We start from the raw sequence: 24,203 nt of genomic DNA, 5'->3' as shown, positions 1-24,203 counted from the left end.
TTCCCACACTTTGCATCTACAGTACTTGTGTGCTAAAAGCTATGGTTTCAAATATTGGATGTACTGTTTTGTGTGTATAAAGTTCATTTAACAAGGCAGTGTTTTTTGTATGCAAGTTAGACTCCATTTGTAAATATTTTATGCAATTCAAAAGTTCATGACGTTCATGATTCTATAGATATACTACATCAAAAAGAAGCACTTCGGTATATCATGGGATGAAACACAGGAATTAGACAAACACATATTGCCACAGTGACATCTTCGGGTCACTTGCTGGAAAACTGTTGAAGCTGCCGTGTCTCAGGAATGTATTTAGGGGTGCTGTCACACTGAATTGAATTAAACACAAAGGTGTTTCTGTTAATTACCCTAGCCTCAATGATTGAACTTGGGTGTTCTAAATAATATAAATGCGTGTCAGTACAACACAACAGATTTCAAGAACACCAAAAACTAGAGTCTTCAAAATAACAGAGTCGAATCATTAATGTGATTTGATATTGTGTGTATCGCTCCTGGTATGGCTAGTTGGACCATGTGTCCAACGATGCTTGAGAGATTTGATGAAGATGATGCATGCCATCATGAAAAGTTACCAGATGGTGAAGATGTATCCAGAGTAACTCCTGGACTGGCCTCTGAGGCCATATGAGAAGTTTCACCCCCTTTTCTCAAATTTGAACAATTATGAACTATAGTTACATTTTTGTTCTATACAGAACTATACATATTTTTGCTTATGCTTATTGCTGGCTGAAGAAATAACACAATAATCAAGTTTGATTTTTATAATGTGAAGCTGCATATTTTCCGATTTGTTCATTTGCCATTTGTGTAGAGATGCCCATGTCTCACAAAAACAGCAGTATACTAGTTTCCATTTTCCTGTTTATGAAGTGCCTGTTGAAAACCTGTATAGGACAGACAGGAAACAGAAAGATATATGAGGGAAAATCTTTTGCTTTATTCAAGTTACCAAAGCACTGATAAAAGGAGGCACGTGTAAAGGAAAATATAATTTTTCGAGACGATTTTTATAGAGTCGTGATCCTTCGAAGGAAGGAAGGTCACACACTGCGTCTCATGTTTATATAAGAAGTATGTTGATTTGTCACACTGTTTTATCCTACAAGGTTACCTTAAGTGTGTCTACATGCAGAGATGGAAGAAAAGATGCCCCCGACAGTGAAAGGAGATAATGGGAACACCTGATATGTCACTCATGCTAAACTTTATAAAAAAAAAAAAGTTGATAACAGGAGGCACTTCTCTGGGTGAAACGCTTTATGAATTTCATTGTCAACAAGCCAGCTCTTCAGAGTATAATAAACTCATATTTCTGCCTGGTTTTTCCTAATAGCCTCGAGTCTTATCCCTTCACAATTTAAAATCAGCAACATCTTGACATCACATATACCAAATATGGCATGAATCCAACAAACCGCTGAGGAGGAGTATGCTGAGTATGCCTCATGCAATGTATAGTGTAATTTTGCTCATCTTGTGGCACGGCACACCACACATGTGGTGTGTATATATATATATATATATATATATATATATATATATATATATATATATACACACACACATACATACACACACACATGTATGGGGGCTATGGAGTCCCTTGGACACACCCGGGGCCAAGCCTCTATCCCTGAGTAGCAGTGGCCAGGACTGATGTCTTTGGACATGTGGATATCTTCCGAACCATGATGTCCTATAACCTGTGGGGTTTGAGCCATATCAGGCAATGCATGGTGAATTTATGACTCACTTCTGGTTTGTGTGGAATAACACAAATTTACTGGTTTGCCATTTCAACATCTTGCAACGTATCGAAAATCCCTTCACAATTTAACATCAGCAATATCTTGACATGTCATACACGAAACATGGCATGAACACACCAAACGGTCTTGGAGGAGTATGTCAAAATGTGCTATGGAGTCCCCCAGACACACCTGGGGTCACAAGCCCCTATCGCTGAGTAGTGGTGCGCATGACTGATGTCTCATCTCATCTCATCATCTCTAGCCACTTTATCCTGTTCTACAGGGTCGCAGGCAAGCTGGAGCCTATCCCAGCTGACTACGGGCGAAAGGCGGGGTACACCCTGGACAAGCCGCCAGGTCATCACAGGGCTGACACATAGACACAGACAACCATTCACACTCACATTTACACCTACGGTCAATTTAGAGTCACCAGTTAACCCTGAGGTGGGCAAACTACGGCCCGCGGGCCACATCCGGCCCGTTGGCGTTTTTAATCCGGCCCGCGGAAGGCAATCATATAAACGCGATTGAGCAGATCTATAAACTATAAGCTTCAGTGTTATCACGTAGACAGGTGTTCTAGAGATCCGTCTTTCCAGTCAGTCGTATTCACGCGAGATTACATTTGCAGAGTGGTGCAGCGCATGCCATGGAAGTCATTCTGGCGCCCGTGCCACTGATGATCTCGAGAACACAGGATAAAACCTGACAATGAGTGGTCCTAAAAAAAAGAAAAGTGGACAGTGAGTGCAGGGTGTTCAATAAAGAATGGACAACTAAGTATTTTTTTTTTGCTGAAGTCCGATCAAAGGCTGTATGCCTTATTTGCAAATAAACCGTTGCAGTTTTAAAGGAATATAACATCAAACGGCACTTTTCCTTCAAGCATGCTAATTATGCTAACAACCAGTCAGCGCAAGCACGGACGAATACAGCTCAGCGGTTGCTGAGTGAATGTGAGTATTAACACTTTCTCTTTTTAAAACTATGTTGGAGCTGTAATAAGATGGTAGTCACATGTTTACAGGCATAATAATATAAAAAGTATAACTCTTAGTAATTTTGGTTGTTGTGGGTGGCTGCTGTAGTGCTGGTGTTTGTTTTTAAAGCCTAGGTCACAACCGGCCGTACGTGCTCCTACGGCCGGTCTAAGTGCAAAAAACGCAAGAAACGCATGGAGGGCGCGTGTGTGACGTGCTGATTTTCGAGCCGTAGACTGGCCGCAGACCGGCTGCAGAGGTTCTTTGTCATGTCAAACAAACTCTATGGGCACTTACGTTTTTTTTTTCAGGTTGCAAGACAAACTTACAGCCAACGCGCATCTTTCTCCACGAACAAAAAAAAACAACAACAACAAAAAAAAAAAATCGCACGCCCAAAAAATCGTACGTCCGGTTGTGACCTAGGCTTAAGTATACCATGTGCTTTTGGGTGTCTGCTCCGCCCCTCATTTATGTCCCTGTCTATTATGAGCAGCTGACCTTGCTTCTGCTTATATCTGTTCCTGGACTTTTGCCTGTGGAGGTTATTCTGATCTATGAGTGGCCTTTTGGAATATGAAAACCTGTTTGGAACCTGTGTTTTGATTTTTTGAGGACTGGAAATATTTCAGTGAGTGACTTTGAACCTGAAAACCAGTTTGGAGTTTTTTGCTTTCTTGAGCTGTTTTGTTTGATTTTGTGGGCTGGATGGATCCAGTGCCAAACTATTGAACTGCAAACATGTTGGTATGGTACCTCTCCTACTAATGGTGGTTGGTTGGACTGGCAGGCTGGAAGTGGATAGTTAAAAAAAACACTCAGGTGTAAATCTACAAGTTCAGTGAAATGTACAAAAATGATATGTACTGATATGTAATTTAGTTCAATTTAATGATATGCAATTTAGTTGTATGTATAAAATGATACAAATACACTGGCATCCTACTCATCCTGGCAGCTCAAAGATGTAATTTAAGAATTAAGTGTGCTACTTTTCTTACTGTCACGTGTGTGTGTGTGTGTGTGTGTGTGTGTGTGTGTGTGTGTGTGTGTGTGTTACTTTTCTGGATGGATCCAGTGCCAATCTATTGAACTGCAAACATTTTTCTGCTCTGCCTTTGTTGACTGAGAACTAAAATAAATGACAATCTGATCTGCAAGTGAAGGCCTTACAATAACACTAAAGCTTTTCCGGTTTATGTTCGATGTGTATGAATTTGGTGCTGGCCCGGCCCGGCCCGCCTGGCAAATTTCAAAAGTCAATGTGGCCCCTGAGCCAAAAAGTTTGCCCACCCCTGAGTTAACCTAACCTGCATGTCTTTGGACTGTGGGGGAAACCGGAGCACCCGGAGGAAACCCACACTGACACGGGGAGAACATGCAAACTCCACACAGAAAGGCCCTCGCCGGCCACGGGGCTCGAACCCAGACCTTCTTGCTGTGAGGCGACAGCGCTAACCACTACACCACCATGCCACCCTCATGACTGATGTGTATACCAATTTTCATGAGTTTTTGTTCATGGGAACCACCTCAAAAATGGCAAAAGTGTTGAAAAAAAGGAAAACGTAATAATAATAATAAAAAAAAAATCTTAGCAGATACAATAGGTCCTTGCACCTCTGGTGGACAACAGAGGCCTTGCACCTCCGGCACGCAGGCCCTAATAACAAAAAAATCAACAGAAACAAATCGGGCTTTGCACCTCTGGTGAACACCAAAGGCCTTGCACCTCTGGTGTTCAGGCCCTAATAATAATAATAATAATAATAATAATAATAATAATAATAAGAGGAATTGCTACAGAAACAATAGGGCCTTGCACCTCCGGTACTCGGGCGCTAATAATAATAATAATAATAAACGTGTTGCCAGGCGAAACAAACCTCACCCGGTAGCACTTATGATGAATATGAAGGAATATATCACCTATGGGTATGGTACATGTGGCTCCTGCTTATAAATAAAATTGTTTTCTGATACGATGTCCATACAGTAAATATAGTAAATATAGTAATATAGTAAATATACGCTTCAATTTGTGGCTACTGCCTCACAGAGTAAATATATATATATTTACTCTGTGAGGCAGTAGCCACAAAAATGAAGCGTAACCCAAAAATGAACAATTTAAAAATCACAGAAGTAAAATATACCAAGTGTCCGTACTTTATATTATTCTACTCTTACAGTTTTCGAAACTGAAACCTCCGAACCAAGGCTGACATACACATGCTGTCGCCATGATGAAACTCTTATTTTCCGGAAATGGCCCGGCGCTAGAGCTCAGTGGAACGCATTTTCCCTCTGTAATAAGCATAAACAAACATGTCTGAAAGTGATTTCTTTAGTCTAGTCCATTTATTTCGAATGGTGAACCAAATTCTATACACCCACCAGCCATTTTAATCGTAACATGTATGCACATGCGCAGTGCACAACTATTACACTCTTAGAAGCACAATGATGTAGTGGCTAGTGCCTCTATATGAGGCAGTAGCCACAACAAAAATGATTTTGACCTTTTTGGTGACCTTGACTGGATGACCCTCAAAATGTTGGAAGCTCTATTTGAGACCAATGCCCATCTAAACCTGAAAGCTTCATGAAAACTGATCCAGCTGTTTTCCTGTTACATCGTTAACAAAAAACAAACAAAGAAACCCGACCGAAAACAATACCTCTGGTGCTCGGGCCCTAATAAGAATCCATACAGAAACAACAAGGCCTTGCACCACCGGTACTCGGACCCCAACAAAAAATCTTAACAGATACAATAGGGCCTTGCACCTCTGGTGCAGCCCTCATAAGAATACAACAGTTGGATGATGCTAGTATGTTGCCTGCTTGATGCAGTTATTGCTAAGCAAGGGATATACAACCAAAAATGGTGATTTACTTTAAGACCATATTTTCCAATACTTTTGCTCATAAAAAGAAGGGTGGTCTCCCACCAATGGTCCCATGTTCAAAGTTGTTTAATACATCTAGAGGCAAATATTAGGAAATGATTAATAGTTTCATGTTCATCTTTTGATCTCAAACCCAAATGTCTTCAGTCGTTCACAAAAACAAAGAATTGGCCCTGCCATTTCAAAACATTCAGAGGCAACTGCATCTTTATGAGTCTTTTCCTGTTGTAACACAACAGTTAAGAAACTATGGCACAAAATCTTGGCAGTTTTCGTCAAGAAGTATGTAGGTTAAAACCACACACTCATGTTTATGCTGTCTTTCAGTCTTGCTTTGAAGGATAAACATAGTCCCTGGAATTCCCTATGCCCCAGAACATGAGAATGAGCAAGTATGCAGATGAGTGAGTCAAGGCAAAAGATCTTATATGTTTACGTTCTAAAACATTGATCATCAATCAGAATTGATATTAGATTAATGCCATCAGTATTATACGGTTTTGACTCTCAAAATGACCTGGCTGTGTGAACACCTCATAGACACTATTTTGCTCTTCTTACCAGCAGTGTGCTCTTTCTCTGTTGTCTTGTCTTGATATACACCTGGTTCAGACAGGGCACACACCAGATTTTTAGATGGAGACTGGAAAAATTCAGCTTGGCACTTCAGACACTGTAGCCGAACAACTGCCGTTTTTTCCTTTTCTGCCTGCTGCTCATTCTCCACTGCAACCCTACAGAGCAACTCCAGAAGAACCTGGAAAAAGCAACGTCAATAACAGAACTGGATTCTTCTATCAACAGTAAAATGCATTTCTTTCTTTTAATTGCTGATAATGAATCTGTCACAGAGTAGACTGGGCAATTTGGGTTGTAAAATTTTTCAATTCAAACATAATCCAAACAAATTTTGTGCAGAGTGAAAACCAGTGTGTTTTTTAACACCCCATTCTCCATTTACATGTATCTGCAATTATAATAACCTCCAATCTTCTGAGATGGCTTCCCACTAGATTTTGGATAGTGGCTGTGTATATTTGCCCTTTGAGCCACAACAGCATTAGTGAGTTTATGTGCTGATGTCAGGTGAAGTGGCCTGGGGCACAGTCAGCATTCCAGTTAATCCCATAGGTGTTCAGTGGAGTTTATGCTGGGGCTTTGTGCAGGTCACTCAAATTATTCTACTCCAAAGGGAAATTGTAATGCTATTACATACAAAAACATACTTATGCACATGACATGTTTAATGAGTCCACCACCATGCTGGATGGAAGAGGGAAAAAAAAAAAACATGGCTAGATTGTATGATTCTAAACAAAACCTTGGTAAATTCATACTGTGCTGCTGGGGTCACAAGAAAAAGAAAACTTTGTTACATATACATTACACCACAGTGATATTCTTTTCTTCGTGCATCCCAGCTTTTTAGAAATTTGAGGTCAGAGCACAGGGTCAACACAGCACCCCTAAAGAGAGGATTAAAGGCCTTGCGCTCAAGGGTCCAACAATGACAGCTTGGTGGTGCTAAGGCCCCTGACCTTCAGATCAGTAATAACTGAACAGTGAATTGCAAACTAATTTATCATCATTCTAATCTAAGATTAACAATAAACACAGACTCAATTTTACTGTACCAAGACAGCTAAAGGACCTTCTTTCTTCTTTACCTGTTGAATTAAAACCTTGGTTGTTACTCTGCCCTCTTGTTTAATTTGCCCCTCTTCGTAAGTATGAGTATCAAAAGTCTTTTCTAAAATCAGATCAATATGCCATTTTTGCCAAAAAGCAGCTAAGCTGCTAGCTGAACAAGTGACAGCTTGCTGGACTTATAAACATCTTTCAGAAATGAAGGCAAATCAAACAGAACTTTATACTTACAATTTATTTGCAATATTTACACAACACCACTGCAGCCTACAAGTAATTTGCTGACTGTCAGTCATCGATATATTAAAAAGGGTCCAGCTCATCCTTCCCAGACTCACCAAGTAGCGAGTCGCCATTTTTGATGTCATAATTTAGCAATATTCCAAAAACAACCTGCAACAATTTGGTGACATCCTAGGCCATAGATCTTAAATTGTAACATGAAATTCAATAAATTGTCCAAGTATCTACAACCGCAATTCCAAAAATGTTGGGACACTGTTTAAAATGTGAATAAAAACAGAATGCAATGATTTGCAAATTCATTTTGACTTGTATTCAATTGAATACAACAGAAAAGACATTTGATGTTCAAACTGATAAACTTTGTTTTTGTAAATATTAGTGCTGTCAAAAATGTCGCGTTATTAACGCGTTAACTTGACTCAATTTTAACGGCGATAATTTTTTTATCGCGAGATTAACGCTCTGTGACATGATGCCACGCCCCGCACAGCCAGAGTCCTCTGCCCTCCCCCGAAGAGCCACGGTGCTCGGTTTAAGTTTCGTTTTCCCATCGGCGGCTCCAGCCCCACTTTGCAGTGGCTGTGACGAGACGTGTTATGATCTGCAATAAAAAAAAAACATTGGTACAACCAGTGTTTGAACTATGCCAATATTTTCGGGGGGTCCCTTATTTTCCCTTGGGGGGGGGGGGGGGGGGGGGGGGTGCTTGCGCTTGTCTCAGAGCGCGGATCTCCATCGCGTGCTCACTTCGGATATGCAAATGCTTCCTGTTACACACGATTGCTATGTCAATAAACATCATTTTGCCAATATTTTAGAGACCCCCCCCCAACATTTCCCAAATCATGTTTTCAAGGGATCTCATGTCTGTTTCAGGGGATCTCGGATCCCCCGTGTACCCCCGTAGTTCGAACGGTGAGCAAGCCCATTCACTTTTTTATACTGATAAGAGAATTACAATGGTTTTTCATGTGACAAAAATGTGCGATTAAATTGCGATTAATCACGAGTTAACTATGACAGTCGCAACATTAATCGCGATTAAATATTTTAATCGCTTGACAGCAGTAGTAAATATACACTCACTCATTCTGTATATGATGCCTGCAACATGTTCCAAAAAAGTTGGGACGGGGCAATAAAAGACTAGGCAAGTTGTGGAATGCTCAAAAACACCTGTTTGGAACATTCTACAGGTAAACAGGTTAATTAGTAATGGGTTTGCACATCTGTGAAAGCATCATTAATGATGAAAGGTACATACAGGTTTTGAAGCAACATATGCTGCCACGCAGATGACGTCTTTTTCAAGGATGTCCTTGCTTATTCTAGCAAGCCATATTCTGCATGCGTTACAGCATCACATCTTTGTAGTAAGTGTGTTTGCTAAACTGGCCTGGCTGTTTCCCAGTTTGGCACATTATGAAGCACAAAATGTGGTTAACATTTTGGTAAACAGTGGTTAACATACCCCTGTTCTAACTTTTTTTTGGAACATGCTGCAGACACATTGTGATGGACCAGAACTGGCCTTGGGCACCTTGCAAGCAGCCATAAAGAAAAGATAAAGTATACAATTTTATTCAAAGCTTCTCTGTATGACACACATGAAAAAAAAAAAAAAAAGGAGTTTGAGATGGGTTTTGAAAGGATCACTAACAATGAACAGACCACAACCCCAATTCCAAAAAAGTTGGGACACTGTGTAAAACAAATAAAAACAAACAAACAATGTGAAGACTTGCAAATCATGGAAACCCTATATTTCACTGAAAATAGTACAAAAGACAACATATCAAAATGTTGAAACTGAAGTTTTATTGCTTTTTGAAAAACATATGCTCATTTTGAATTTGATGTCAGCAACACATTTCAGAAAAGTTGGGACGGGGCAACAAATGACTGAAAAAGTTGTGTAACGCTTAAAAAAAATAAAAAAAAATAAAAATAAAAAAATAAAAAACACCACCACAGCATCCCAGAGAGACCGAGTCTCTCAGAAGTAAAGATGGGGAGGGGTTCACTGCTCTGTGAAAGACTGCATGGGAAAACAGTGCAACAATTTAAGAATAACGCTCCTCAATGTAAAATTACAAAGAATTTGGGGATCACATCAACTATGGTGCATATCATTAAAAGATTCAGAAAATCTGGAGAAGCCTTTGTATGCAAAAGACAAGGCTGAAAACTGGATGCCTGATCTTCAGGCCCTGAGGTGACACTGCACTAAAAGCAGACACGTCTATAGTGGAAATCACCCTATGGGCTCAGGAACACTTCAGAAAACCATCATCTGTGAACAGTTCATTATGGCATCCAAAAAAATGCAAGTTAAAACCACAAACAATCTGCAGAAACACCGCCACCTTCTTTGGGCCTGAGCTCTTTTATGATGGACTGAGGTGAAGTGGAAAATTGTCCTGAGGTCTGACGAATCAAAATCAGAAATTCTTTTTAGAAATCATGGACACCATGTCCTCTGAGCTAAAGGGGAGAGGAACCACCTGGCTTGTTATCAGTGCACACTTCAAAAGCCAGCATCTATGAGGGTATGAGAGTGCATTAGTACACATGACATGGGTAGCTCGTACATCTGGGAAGGCATCATTAATGGTGAATGATGCACATGTTTCAGAGCAATATGCTGCCATCCAGACAAAATCTTTTTCAGGAATGGCCTTCCTTCTTTCAGCAAGACAATGCCAAACCACTTTCTGCACATATTAAATCTGCATGGCTCCATCGTAAGAGAGTCCAGGTGCAAAACTGGCCTGCCTGGAGTCCAGACCTGTCTCCCATTGTTTGGTGCATTATGAAGCACAAAATAGGACAAAGGAGACCCCAAACTGTTGAGCAACTGAAACTGTATCTCAGGCAAGAATGGGACAACATTTCTCTTTCAAAACTACAGCAATTGGTCTCTTCAGTTCCCAAACATTTACAGGAGTGTTGTTAAAAGTAGAGGTGATGCAACACAGTGCTAAACATGCCCCTGTCCCAACTTTTTTGAAACATGTTGCTGACATCAAATTCAAAATTAGCATTATTTTTTCTCACAAAACAAAATTTCACAGTTTCAGCATTTCATATGCTGTCTATACCATTTTCAATGAAATATAGGATTTTGATGATTTATCAGTTATTGCATTGTTTTTATTTATTGTTTACACAGCATCCCAACTTCTTCGAAACTGGGATTGTAGTTTAGCAGCAGAGTAGAGTAGTAACAGAGTAGTGGACACATGCTTTCAAAATACAGTGGCCCATATGTAAACAAAAAAAAAATAAAATGAACTGGATTTTGGGGAGGGTGAGCCAGCCCATTTAAGGACTTCCCATGTAGTCTTAAAGCAATCACCACTGTAATGAATGCATTTAGATTTGTTTGTGCACATTTTTGCATCCAAAATAAAATTTATGCTCAAACAGTTTGAGAAATTAACCATTTGTGCATGCAAAATAAACCTGTTTCATTATTTGTGAGTCAGCTGCTGCACCATTAATTTTTCCATTCAACATGGTGTTGTACACAAACGTCACATGGTTTGATGACGTAGGTGCATAATCTCTATATAACTGTGTGCTTCCAACTTTGTTGCAACAGTCTGGGGAAGGCCAACATATATTGGTGTGATAGTCAGGTGTCCACAAACTTTTGGCTATATAGTGTATATTTTCCTCTGTTGCAGAAAGTTTGCCTATTTGAGCTTCATATTTTCATTTAATGGACAGCATTAATTAATGTAACTATAAAAGTGTGCTGCATTGACTGCACTGCATATAGGATTAAACTGGGTTGCCAAATCATGTCTCACAAGTTGGGGTATTATTTTTGTAAAAATTTGTTATGGTAGACATTAGGGTAGATGCAAGTTGAGATGGTTTAAAGTCAGTTTGGAAAAGTTTAAAAACAGTGAATGAACTTGATACAGGTAATCTAACCTGGCACACCTTTATACAGTATGTGAAACTGATGTGCACATATACAGTGGTGGTGGCTAGGTAAAAATAATGTGTGCCAGATTAGATTACCTGCATCAAGTTCAGTCACTGTTTAAAAACTTTTCCAAACTGACTAAATACTGATTAGCAGAATTCCTGGTTCAGATTCCACAGACTCTTGATGTGTAAATCTCATTTACAGATTACAGTGATACTGCATAACATTAATGAAACTGGATGGACCAAAAGCATGGCAGTTTATCAAGGGAAATTTTTTTTTTAAATTAATTTCTTTATTCCTTACAACCTTCTGGATTGTCTGCCATAGTGTACATTTTTAGATAAAAATTAAAGTAACCTGCAAGGCTTCCTGAGGGTCATCATCCAGCATGAGGTAGCATCGTTTCTGTCTTCCGTGACTAATGTAGCTAAAGCGCAATTCTAGAGCGAGGTGAGGGTTCTCCTTTCCCTAAGAGAGACATAGTCAGAGAAAGAAAAGCAAAGTATGTGTTAAGCTTTATGTTGTCATAATATTTTGACCTGAATAGGATACTATATCATCAGTACTGAAATAATACCAGAGTAGGAAAAAATCTTGGAAGAGAGACCTGGAAATGGAAAATTGTTTTGTGACAAGTTTACAAGCTTCACAAAACAACTAACAAATCAGACTAAGAAAAATACTTGGGTCTCTGCTTGGCCCTAAACTGGCTAACATGATTTTTTTTTTTTTAAACTTACATAGATGTGCTGGTTGGCTGTTGCTTCTATGTGCAGCAGGTTTTCTAGCTCATCAAAATAAAGACTAAGGCCTGGGCCACACTGGTTGCGTCGCATGTGTGCGTCGGTCGCAGAAAGTCTCGTCATTTTAGCACCCGCTTTAACAGGTTAGAGCAGCCACAAAGCCTGTGTGAGATGTGCAGCTTGAGCATCGTGGCTGCATGAGGACAGCATCATGCCAGTGGTGTGCCATCTACAGTTTCAGCGTGGTGCCTATTTTTCAATTTTTGATGTGCGAGGTAAGCAAGACTCAGCAAAAATAGACAGTGAAAAAAATCTATTGGTATGTATATTTCCATCATATCAGTAACATTACATAACTGACAACTTTCACTATAGTTTCAATGGCTTGGCTATGTCACAGACATTACTTTTTTTTTTTTAACAATTCAGCACACGTTTCTTGCCCTTTATACGTCCCAACTATATATAAATTAAAATCTCATCTCATCTCATTATCTCTAGCCGCTTTATCAAACATTATTGATGGCCATTATCAAAGACAAACTCAATGGAGAAAGCAGCAGCAATACTGGCACTGTGGACAAACATGCATGTGAGCTACAGCAATCCATACGCAATGCAGTCACTGTGGCCCAGGCCTTAGCTAGTTACGGTGTGTGTAAATTAATTGCAATTAAATCTCACCATGTTACAAAACAATTTGATTATTAAGGAACAAACTGATGAATATTATAACTGCAGCCAAGTTCTGTATAACAAATTAGATTTCCTTGTTGACAACAGGTGAATACTCCTTCATAGCTTGAGACGTTTTCACAGTAAAGGGGCTGTGTACTTCATTGTATGTCAAGCCAATGTCCCCAGGAGCTTAAAGTGCATATCCTGGACCAATTTGTTTGTTTTTGTTTTTTAATATGAAAGTATGTCCCTATACACACTCATCCAGAAGGGTAATTTTGCACAAGGCCATCTGTCTACAGCAGAAAAAAATAAAACGCGTCTGGAAAAATCCCAAGGGAGTCTGGAGTCAGATTCGTGACATCACCTGCGGAACCGCCAGCAGGCTGCAAGAGCTTGCACGGTTTCAGTGCACAGCCTGTGTAGACCAAGTTTAGCAGCTAGCAATTTTGCACTGAAATATGGAATTGTCACCTGAGCGCAATGTTACTTCACCTTTGCATGAAGAATATAATGAGATGTCAGAATTGGGGCTTCATCTGTTTGGATTTGATGATGATTCAAGTAGTGAAGACAACGGAGACAACACCAGGGATGTAAATAATACGGTCGTTTTCTCAAACAAACCAGCGCTGACGTAGGATTCAGAAGAAGGCATCCCACACGTGACGTCACAAAAATCAATGTTTGCTGGGAAATCCAAATGCCAAGTTTCTTCAGAGGCGGACGAATTCGCCTCAAATGGCTTGATTTCAACTGAATTTTTCTGGTACTGTGCAAGGTAAAAAAAATTGTGCAAAATGCAAAAATGTGACAGATATTTGACCAAAGTTTAATATAAAATAGGAGAATTACATTGATCCTTCTCCTGAATTTACCCATGATATGCACTTTAATGCGCAAGCCAGTGGCAATGATGGCAAGGAAAAACCTCCCTGAGATGACATGAGGAAGAAACGTTGAGAGAAGCCAGACTCAAAAGGGAACCAATCCTCTCCTGTGTGACAGTGGACAATGAGAATATAAATTACTACTTTTCTGCAACTGTATACTATAGAGAGTCAAGCAGTTCCAGCTGCACTGGAAAGAGGCATTAGGGTTATTTTTATTTTCAGTAGAGCTTTAGTTTTAAGTCTACATCAATTAGCTTTAACATTAAAACCACTGGGGCGGCACGGTGGTGTAGTGGTTAGGGCTGTCGCCTCACAGCAAGAAGGTCCGGGTTCGAGCCCCGTGGCCGACGAGGGCCTTTCTGTGCGGAGTTTGCATGTTCTCCCTGTGTCCGCGCGAGTTTCCTCCGGGTGCCCCGGTTTCCCCCATAGTCCAAAGACATGCAGGTTAGGTTAACTGATGACTCTAAATTGACCATAGGTGTGAACGTGAATGGTTGTCTGTGTCTATGTGTCAGCCCTGTGATGACCTGGCGACTTGTCCAGGGCATACCCCGCCTTTTGCCCATAGTCAGCTGGGATGGGCTCCAGCTTGCCTGCGACCCTGTAGAATAGGATAAAGTGGCTAGAGATAATGAGATGAGATTAAAACTGCTGACAAGTAAAATTAATTACATGCCTTATGTCGTTACAGTGGCACCTGTCAAGGGGTGGGATATATTAGGCAGCAAGAGAACGGTCAGTTCTCCAAGTTGATCTGTTGGAAGCAGGAAAAATGGGCATGCATAAGGATCTGAGTAACTTTGACAAGGGCTAAATTGTGACTGAAGGCCAATTTATGCTGACAACGCAGTCCTCGCAAGATGGCGTCTGCGTAGCCCCCCCTTCGCAGACGCTCTGCACGCACCTTCCAAAAATTGTGACCACCGCAGAAGCCTCACAGACAGCGTCGCAGACAAGAGGGCTCTGATTGGTCCACTCTACATCCGCTGTACACGCACTTCCGCTTCCCTACTTTCCCGGTTTGGTTTGTTTTCACTACCGCCATTTTTAAAAACATGAGCGAAGATGGAGCAGCACGAAGAGCGGTCGATCGAGGAAGTGAGGAAGTACGTACATCTATACGACTCCAGTTCTAGTCATTATAAGTAACTGGAGGATAAACACTCCACTAACCACACCCACCAACTACTCCTAGCGATTTCGCGACTTCACGCCCCCTTGCGTTGTGGCGGTGAATAACATCGCGCATGCCTATTACTCCCCGCTCAACGATAAATTACAACTGTCTGCGAAAAGCTATCTGCGAAAGCCTTGTCGCAAGAGCATGCAGAGGCCCTGAGAGATGACTGGGTCTGAGCATCTCCAAAATGGGACATCTTGCGGGCTTTTCCCGGTATGCAGTGGTCAGTACCTAACAAAAGTGGGTTCAAGGAAAGAAACAGTGAACCAGTGACAGGGTTACAGGCAGCCAAGGCTCACTGATTTGCATAGGGCACAAAGGCTAGCCCATATGGTCCAATCCCACAGAAGAGCTACTTTAGCACAAACTGCTAAAATTTTAATGTGGACTCCCTTCTCTTTCAGCAATCATTAACTTTTTCTGAAATGCTCAGACCCAGTCATCTAGCCATCACAATTTGACCCTTGTCAAAGTCACTCATACCCCTTTTCCACCAAATCAGTTCCAGGGCTGGTTTGGGGCCAATGCTGGTGCTGGTTCACAACTCGTTCAACTTGCGAGCCAGCTGAGAACCAGTTTGCTTTTCCATAGCTCACGGGGCTAAGAGAAGCCACGTCATTATGTCGCTGTATACGTCATTACGTCGCTGTGTTTGCATAAACCTTGACGCGAATATCGAAGCAAAAACAACGCGGAAGAAGCAGCAGCAGCAACAACAACAATAATAATGGCTGACTTCGCGTTTGTACAGCTGCTGCTTCTCGTCGCTTAAAAATGGTGATCTTTCGCGGTCTTGTTATTGTTGTTGATCTTAACAACTCCGCCCCCCCCGCTGACGTAAGCGGTTCTTTCCTCTGGCCCAGCAGAGAGTTGGTGCTAGCCTGGAACCGGTTTTTCTGGCCCCAGAGCCAGTTCTTTGTCAGTGGAAACAGAAAACCCGCTTCCAAACTAAGCACTGGCCCCGAACCAGCCCTGGAACTGCTTTGGTGGAAAAGGGGCATCAGGTCCTTATGCTTGCCCATATTTCCTGCATCCAACACATCAACCTCAAGGAGTCAAGTTTATTTGTATAGACCCCTTGCAGTGACATCACATTTATGTTAGGAACCATCACTACCCTTGTCCTGGGGGACAAGCAAACTTTATTTACATGCTGTTCACATACCAAAGCCAAGTGAAGAGGTCCAATGTCTGTTGCTCTTTTCCGAAGAACACTACAGCTAAAAAAGCTCTACTACTGGATTACTTGGATAATCTTAGAAAGAAGCAAAGGGTAGATATACACAGAAATTAGAGTTTATTGGCGGTCGTGATCCGTACAAAATTCCTTGAAATGATTCGAGTGACTGTAGATTTGTGGTCTAGCGTTAGCTACATGGATGTTGAAATGTACCTTCTCCCCCCCCCCCCCCCCCCCCCCCCGAGTTCCTACGTGGAAGACCAGTTGGAAAAAAAAAAAAAAAAAAAAAACACTACAAAAGCAAGAAAACCTCTGTGGAAATAATTCCCCCCCCAATATCAACTTTTGTGAACAGAATGCTGTGAAAGCTAAAGCATTTACTCTCAAAGGACTAGGACCTGAACTGTTGGCTAGATGGTATTCCCAGCCCTTCAGGTCTCAACAACCCCTAGGGCATCTAGTTACATAGCTATTTGCACTATCATTTACACATTGATACTTATTGTTAAAACAATATCTGAAGTGTTATTTGGAAAAGAACAAAATATCTTGCTCTACACTTTCAAACAATATTGTAAGATTTTAATTTTAACCTAATAGTGGGTGGTACAAAATTACAAACGCTAACAGAACCAGCACATTACAATTGTAGATATAGTCATATAGTAACTAATCACCCTTGCAATAATAATTTGAATAAATGGTTAATGTTCAGTTCCCTCTTCATTTATTCTCTATTCAAAAGGCACAACTGAGTCACACAGATTGATGTGTGCAAGTGACAGTAACAATTTTATCCAAAATAGTTTTTCTTGCCTTAGTCGATTTATTTCCATTTCACATGCATGCAGATGCTCTAAAGTGAAGTCTGTCTGTGTAGAACACTCTCGAACTGTAGGTCCATTACTACACTCGGACCAGTTGGCACTTTGCACAGGACTGGGTTCCTTTGATAACAGAAGCAAGGCTCCAGTGCTCTCTGTTCTTAATCTTTTCTTTTCTTTCAGGATATATCGTGCATGTCACTCCCCGTTGGGTTTTTACGGACTTATGTCAGAGTTGTTTGCTTGGTGCCCAATCTGGGGTTTTTGTTGTGTCGAATAAGGAAGCTGGTAAGAAAATCAAAACACTTTAATGAAGAAGCTAACTCGAATGCAAACAGAAATTAAACAAGATTCTTAAGCAAACTCTTGCATACTCACTATTATTTTATTACTATTTTTTTAAATACAAGTTCTTATCTGAAATAAAATGATGGCTACAAATACAGGTATTCACAAATTTCTCTGGAATTTTCAGGCTTTGAATAAATGAATGAATGAATGAATGAATGAACCCTTTATTGTCACTAGTCACAAGTACCAGCGAAATTGGCCATCAACCCGTCCGTACATATACACATACATACAATTGACAGAGGGGGAGTAGACAGGACAGGAAGACAGGGATGGAAAAAAAAAATACAGAGTAACATGAGAGGGGAGGAGAAAAAGCAACCCCCACGCTATGCTCCTGTGGGGAGTACAGTGTGGGAACACTAAAAAAAAAAAAAAGACACACCTCAGCACATAAGCACAAAATAAGTACACTTTACAACATGAAAACTCGGGTTTGGGGGGGGGGGGGGGGTTTGGAGGTAACCCAGCGCAACCCCCTTTGATCCTCTCATCACATTCTCTTTAATCACTCATTTCTTTGCTGTTCTTGAAGCACTTGCTTCTCTTCATTAACATTTTTTCCTGATAGCAGGGAGACGGTAATACCTTTTATCTAGTTCTTTATTTGAATGATTTGAACCACCAAAAACAGCGCAAAAACGAACCATATTTAAGACAGATTAAGCCTTGCTTACACAAAAGATGGGGTGTTTGTCCCCCAGATGAAATTATCACGTGATGTGTGACGTCATGCGCAATAGCACAGGTCTATAGCACTTTTAACAGACACTGTTGCAGCTTTACAGAAAATTAAAGACTTTAAATATGAGCCAATTTTATCCCCAATTTATCCCTGAACTGACTGTTTTCTTGCTACCTAATATATCCCTCCTCTTGACAGGCACCATTATAACAACAATGTAATTAATGTTATGGCTGATCAGTGTATAATATCCAGATGAAGTTATCCTCTGTATAACAAATGAGATATGAGAATAGTTTTTAGCAAGTGGCTGTCCAAGTGAGAACATCCATCTTTAGTGGAGTATCCATGTGGTAACATCCACAGTAGCCTCATGGCAAATATCAGGCCATCCTCAGATCAGGATGCATGACCTGGGAAGGACCAGGCACGCATCTTCAGACAGCAGGAGTACCAAATGTTGCTTGGAGAAGAGAACACGGAGTCTTGGGTATGCTCCTATCCTATAGTGCTTTAAGAGGATGGATACTGTGTGCATAGTGCAAGCAGGGACTCTGGCAAGAGTAACAATGACATCATAACTAAAAGAGAAAGTGAGACGGTAACAAAGACATGAGGACACCCTGGGACATAAAAGTGGTTAGCCAGTCCAAAAAGTCAACAAACCTAAGTGAATGTATGAGATTCAAGCTTAACAAAAAACACTATGCCAAGGAAGTCTCCAGACCTGCACGTTTACCTATGAGAAAAACTATAATAAAAGGCTTGACTAAACAAATAGGTTTTCAGCTTAGTGTTGTCAACAAAAATTGATAAGTACTCGGTGACAACCATTCCTTTCATAACTAAAATTTTAAAATATTTCACAAAAGAAAATCACAGCAAAATCTCTTTATTATGTCCTGACAAGTGAAGATGAGATGAAAGGGCTGGCTCTGTTCAAACAGGCAACTTGGTTAGGCATTAATTTTTATATGATAGATGAAAGAAGTAGTACATGCAGCAGCTCTTCTTCCATCTCCCTTAGCCACAATTTATTCCTAACCTTACTCCTAATTTCAAACCTATAATGAACACCATCAGTCAATTGAATTGGCTCCTACAGTATGGCAAGTCAGACTAAACACATAGTTCAAGGTATGCTTACTTCCAAGGGCATTTTTACCATCCATCCATTTTCTGCCACTTATCCGGGTCTGGGTCGTGGGGGTAGCAGCCTAAACAGAGCAGTGCAGACTTCCCTCTCCCTGGCCACCTCCACCAGCTCTTCCTGGGGAATACCAAGGCGTTCCCAGGCCAGCCAAGAGATGCAACTTCTCCAGTGTGTTCTGGGTCACTGGTCTCCTCCCAGTGGGGCATGCCCAGAAAACCTCCCTTGGGAGGCATCCAGGGGGCATCCTAACAAGGTGCCCAAACCACCTCAACTGACTCCTTTCGATGTGGAGGAGCAGCAGTTCTACTCAGAGTCTCTCCTTAATGATCAAGCTTCTCACCCTATCTCTGAGGGAGAACCCAGCCACCCTGCAGAGAAAACTCATTTCAACTGCTTGTATTCGCAACCTCATTCTTTTGGTCACTACCCACGGCTCGTGACTGTAGGTGAGAGTGGGAACATAAATGGACCAGTAAATTGAGAGCTTTGCCTTTTGGCCCCGCTCTCTTTTTACCACAACAGACCAGTTTAGCGTCCGCATCACTGCTGATGCTGTCCCAATCCGTCTGCCCAACTCCCGCTCCCCCTACCCTCACTCATGAACAAGACCCCAAGATACTTAAGCATCTCCACTTGAGGTAGCAACCCCCCCCCGACCCGAAGTAGGCACTCCACCCGTTTCCGGCTGAGCGCCATGGCCGCAGACTTGGAGGTGCTGATCCTCATCCCAGCCACTTGACACTCTGCTGCAAACCATCCCACCGCATGCTGTAAGTCACAGATCGATGAAGCCAACAGGACCACATCATCCACAAAAAGCAGAGACGCAATCCTGATGCCACCAAACCAGACCACCACACCAGTCTGCCAATCCAGAGGCACTATCCCTGACCTCCACGCAATGTTGAAAAGGCATGTCAGCCAAGACAGCCCAACATCCAGTGCCTTCAGGAACTCAGGACAAAATCTCATCCACCCCCGTAGCCTGGCCACCTAGGAGATTTTTAACCACCTTGGCAACCTCAGCCCCTGTGATGGAAGAGTCCTCCCAAGCACCCTCAGATTCTGCGTCCTCCTTGGACAACATGAAGGTGGGATTGGGGAGATCCTCAAAGTATTTCTTCCACCGCCAGACGATGTCCCCAGTTGAGAGGAACAGCACTCCATCTCCATTGTAAACAGTAGGTACAGAGCACTGCTTCCCCTTCCTGAGCTGCCGGACGGTTTGCCAGAATCTCTTCGAAGATGACCGTCAGTTTCAATGGCCTCACCGAATTCCTCCCACACCAGACTTTTTGCTTCAGTGACCGCCAGAGCTGTGTTCTGCTTGGCCCGTCGGTATCTGTCAGCTGCCTCTGGAGACCCACTGGCTAACCAAGCCCAACAGGACTCCTTCAGCTTGACTGCTCTCCTCAACGCAGGTGTCCACCACCAGGTTCGGGGATTACAGCCACGACAGGCACCAACAACAGGGTTTTCATTAGTATAGAAAGCAACAGATGAAATGTGAAAAGTAACAGATTAGGCCAGAGGTTATGGGGGCCGCTTAAATGAATTTCACAATTTCTTACAGCCAATCGTTAGCTCTCCATGGTCCATCTGAAATAGATTTTTCTATAAATATATAGAATGGATCTGAAAATTATTAAGTTAGGATTAGGACAAGTAATATGACAAACCGCATATCTCCTTGAATTCTAACTACTGCAAACAACATGTTCAGCTTGAGGAAAAAGCATATATAAAACATTATCTCTTCACAAATAACATGCATATGTAAACTGCAAACATCTCTAAATATAACAATTATCTGTATAATTAGACATATGGAATCTATTCCTCCAAAATATGCCATCATTTTGAGATTCAAATCATGTCAGTTTTGAAGCATACACCATTTGAAATTTAGCAATTTGCCATCTCAGCAAAATACTGTCTTGCTTTAGCCTAGTAAACTAGACCCACCCGCCTAGCGGCCAAAAATATTTTTGCCTAGCGAATGGGTCTAGCCTCGCACCATATAAACAAAAACACCCCGGGTATCAAATCGTGCCCGCCAATCACAACGCAAGGTTTTTGTTTGGATTCTTTGGGCGGGCTTTTGCAGGAGTGACGACAAAGCTGCGCGACGCTGGAGAAAGCACAACAGGAAAGATGGCTACGGCTAGTGAACAGCGCACGTTTGACTCCGCTTTGGAATCAGTTTTAGAAGAATTAGACTTGGAGTTTTCGTTGAAACATGAGCAGGAAGAGGCTCTCCGCTCATTCCTTTTCAAGAAGGACGTTTTCGCTGTTTTGCCGACCGGCTATGGCAAAAGTCTGATCTACCAGCTAGCTCTGCTCATAGCCAAAAGGATGGGGTTAGTTTGTGCAGTACAAAGAATTAATAAACAGCTTTGAAACATTACTTTTTGATTGTTTCTTATTTTCCCGTTATTTTAAATTTAAGGGAAATTATTTCACCAAACACAAATTAAAAACTCTCAAAAACAGTTTAAGCAAACCCTTGAAAAACACTTGAAAAAAATAAGAGTGTATGTTAAGTATGTGGTACAGACTCCAAACTTGTGGTCATTATCTCCAAACTTCTTAATATCTAGAACCTGTTTATTAATTAATACGCATTTTGAAAAATTATTTATTTCAAGGTCTCCCCCACTGCGCGCTCTGACTACGTCACAGTCACTGTTGCACTGATTGGTCAGAGCGTTGGCCTATACGCACAGAGACAGTTTGAAAGACAGCGGTTTGTTCCTCCTGCACCCCTCGGAAATGTCTACGGATCGAGGCCAGACTAAATATTCACATTTAGTCTGGCTTGCCAGGCTAGTCTTGCTTTAGTATTTTCCTAAATGCTCATCTCTAATTTTTCCATACCTACGTAATGAGTTTCGCATATAACAAAAATTCTGTATACACAGTGCTGAGTAAATAAGACCCAACATCGTATTTGTCATTTAAAGAATAATAAATTACTGTTATCCATCATTTACTATTACAATATGAATTCTTAAAACAGAAAAAAACATACCTTCTTCCAAACTATTTTTTCAGTAAAACAAACACTACAACCATCAAGCACCGAACTCTGGAACTTCAAACAAACAGTAAAAGAACTAGAAAACAAAAACATTGAAAATTTTAACAATGAAATCTTCGCAATCTGCCCGTCAACTAATTTTGACACTGTTTCACGTCAATGGGCAGAGTTTCAATGAGAATATCCGTGTATGCAATGTGCTATGGTGATTTCTGTGATCATCCAAATCAGTTCAGAGACCTACACTGCTGTATTAATGGTAAATTTCATTCCTGGGTTTCATGGCAATTACAATTCGTATGCCACAAAGCCCAATCAAGATTTGGGAAATCAGAACACAAATACAAACGCTTGCAAAACAAAGAAATTGAATGTATAACGACGAACATGCAAAACAGCAATAACTTTTAAAATGTAAACTGGGCAGGGTTCTCCACTTTTCAAAAATAAAAGGTGGTGGAGGGGGCAGAGCCCCAGTGGGGAGCCAGGGGGACAAAGTCCCCCTGAAGCTGATGGACTTTGGGCTTTTTTGACAGTGAAACTGGCCAATAAATGGATAGGAAAATGCTAAATCATTGTTAAAATCATTTTACAAAAAATTAACACATTCTTAATGTACATATCTTTATTGTCAAGGTGAGACTCATTTGACATTTCAGTTGAGACTGATGCACCTGTTGCACATCCCTGAATTAATTTTTTTTCCTGTGTGAAAAATAAATGAATTTCGATGCATAAACAAAATGCCCAATTACAATAAATGCATACATTTTTTACAATGCACAATGTTAATTGAGTGAAACAACTCCAATCCATGCACGAGCTGGTGTGCGTGCCCGCGACTGGCACTACAAAGCCACCCCGGCCTCCGTAGCTCGGGTCCTTTGACCCAGGAACCTGGAAGTGCAGTAAACAACCACAGTGAAGCAACAAGAAAATGCAGCTCTCACCTACACAATCGCAGATACGTAAAATAAAAGACCTGAACTTAACGTGTGTGTGCTGTTATAGGATTATTGTAACTGTGTATGGTCAGAAAAGACTATAGATAAGCGTAACCGTTGCACAATAATGCTACAAACACCCTCAAAGTTATTTAGCTGCTGGCTAGCTGCAGCCTGTAGCTTCCAGCATTACTATGTGTCAGTATAGTGTAATGTGGTGCGGTGTAGTGTAACACAGGGATAGACCTCAATCTGCAGAGCTCTGTGTCACAATCTGTCACAGCATGCAAGTAACGGCGTTACTTATCAATTAAGTCGGACGAGGAAGTTTGAACAATTACAGGAAAATTGCATTTGGCCGAAAAACAACCGATTCAGACGTCATTACAACCGATGATTTCGATCGGCAATCGGTTACTAATGAAAACCATGCAAGAACCTTGCAGCTGCAGCTTTGCATGGCTGCCTCAGCAACGGAGATACAGAACATGGTTCACTCAGACTCAGTGTCCCCATTCTCCCCCGGTATGCAGCTGAAGCTCTGCCGGAGGTGGCAGTTGAAGATCCCACGGACAGGAGCCTCCTCCAGACGTTCCCAGCATACCCTCACTACACGTTTGAGCTTACCAGGTCTGTCTGGCCTCCTCCCCCACCATCTGACCCAGCTCGCCACCAGGTAGTGATCAGTCGACAGCTCTGCTCCTCTCTTCACCCGAGTGTCCAAGACATACGGTCGTAGATCAGATGAACCGACTAAAGTCAATCATCGATCTATGGTCTAGAGTGACCACGTGCCATGTGCACTTATGGACACTCTTATGCTTAAACATGGTGTTCGTTATGGCCAAACAGTGTGTGGCACAGAAGTCCAACAACAGAACACCACTTGGGTTCAGATCGGGCAGGCCGTTCCTCCCAATCACACCCCTCCAGTTCTCACCATCATTGCTCACGTGAGCGTTGAAGTTCCCCAGTAAAACAATGGAGTCCCCCCGTGGTGCATTGTCTAGCACCCCACTC

General features: G+C 41.5%; 1 protein-coding gene across 6 annotated transcripts in view; it reads right to left on the bottom strand.

Moving 5' to 3' along the window:
* stk11ip (serine/threonine kinase 11 interacting protein) overlaps positions 1–24,203 on the bottom strand; it is a 210,335-nt gene that overhangs the window by 83,110 nt on the left and 103,022 nt on the right. For all 6 annotated transcript variants that reach the window (XM_060919085.1, XM_060919084.1, XM_060919086.1 and 3 more), the window contains exons 16-17: positions 11,870–11,980; positions 6,238–6,433 (exon numbers count right to left, since the gene is read on the bottom strand). In XM_060919085.1, the coding sequence (XP_060775068.1) occupies positions 6,238–6,433; positions 11,870–11,980 (307 nt within the window). The remainder of the gene's footprint in view (positions 1–6,237; positions 6,434–11,869; positions 11,981–24,203) is intronic.

The sequence above is a fragment of the Neoarius graeffei genome, chromosome 4 (assembly GCF_027579695.1).
Source record: "Neoarius graeffei isolate fNeoGra1 chromosome 4, fNeoGra1.pri, whole genome shotgun sequence".
Taxonomy (NCBI): Eukaryota; Metazoa; Chordata; class Actinopteri; order Siluriformes; family Ariidae; genus Neoarius; species Neoarius graeffei.
This window is presented reverse-complemented; position numbering and strand designations above follow the sequence as displayed.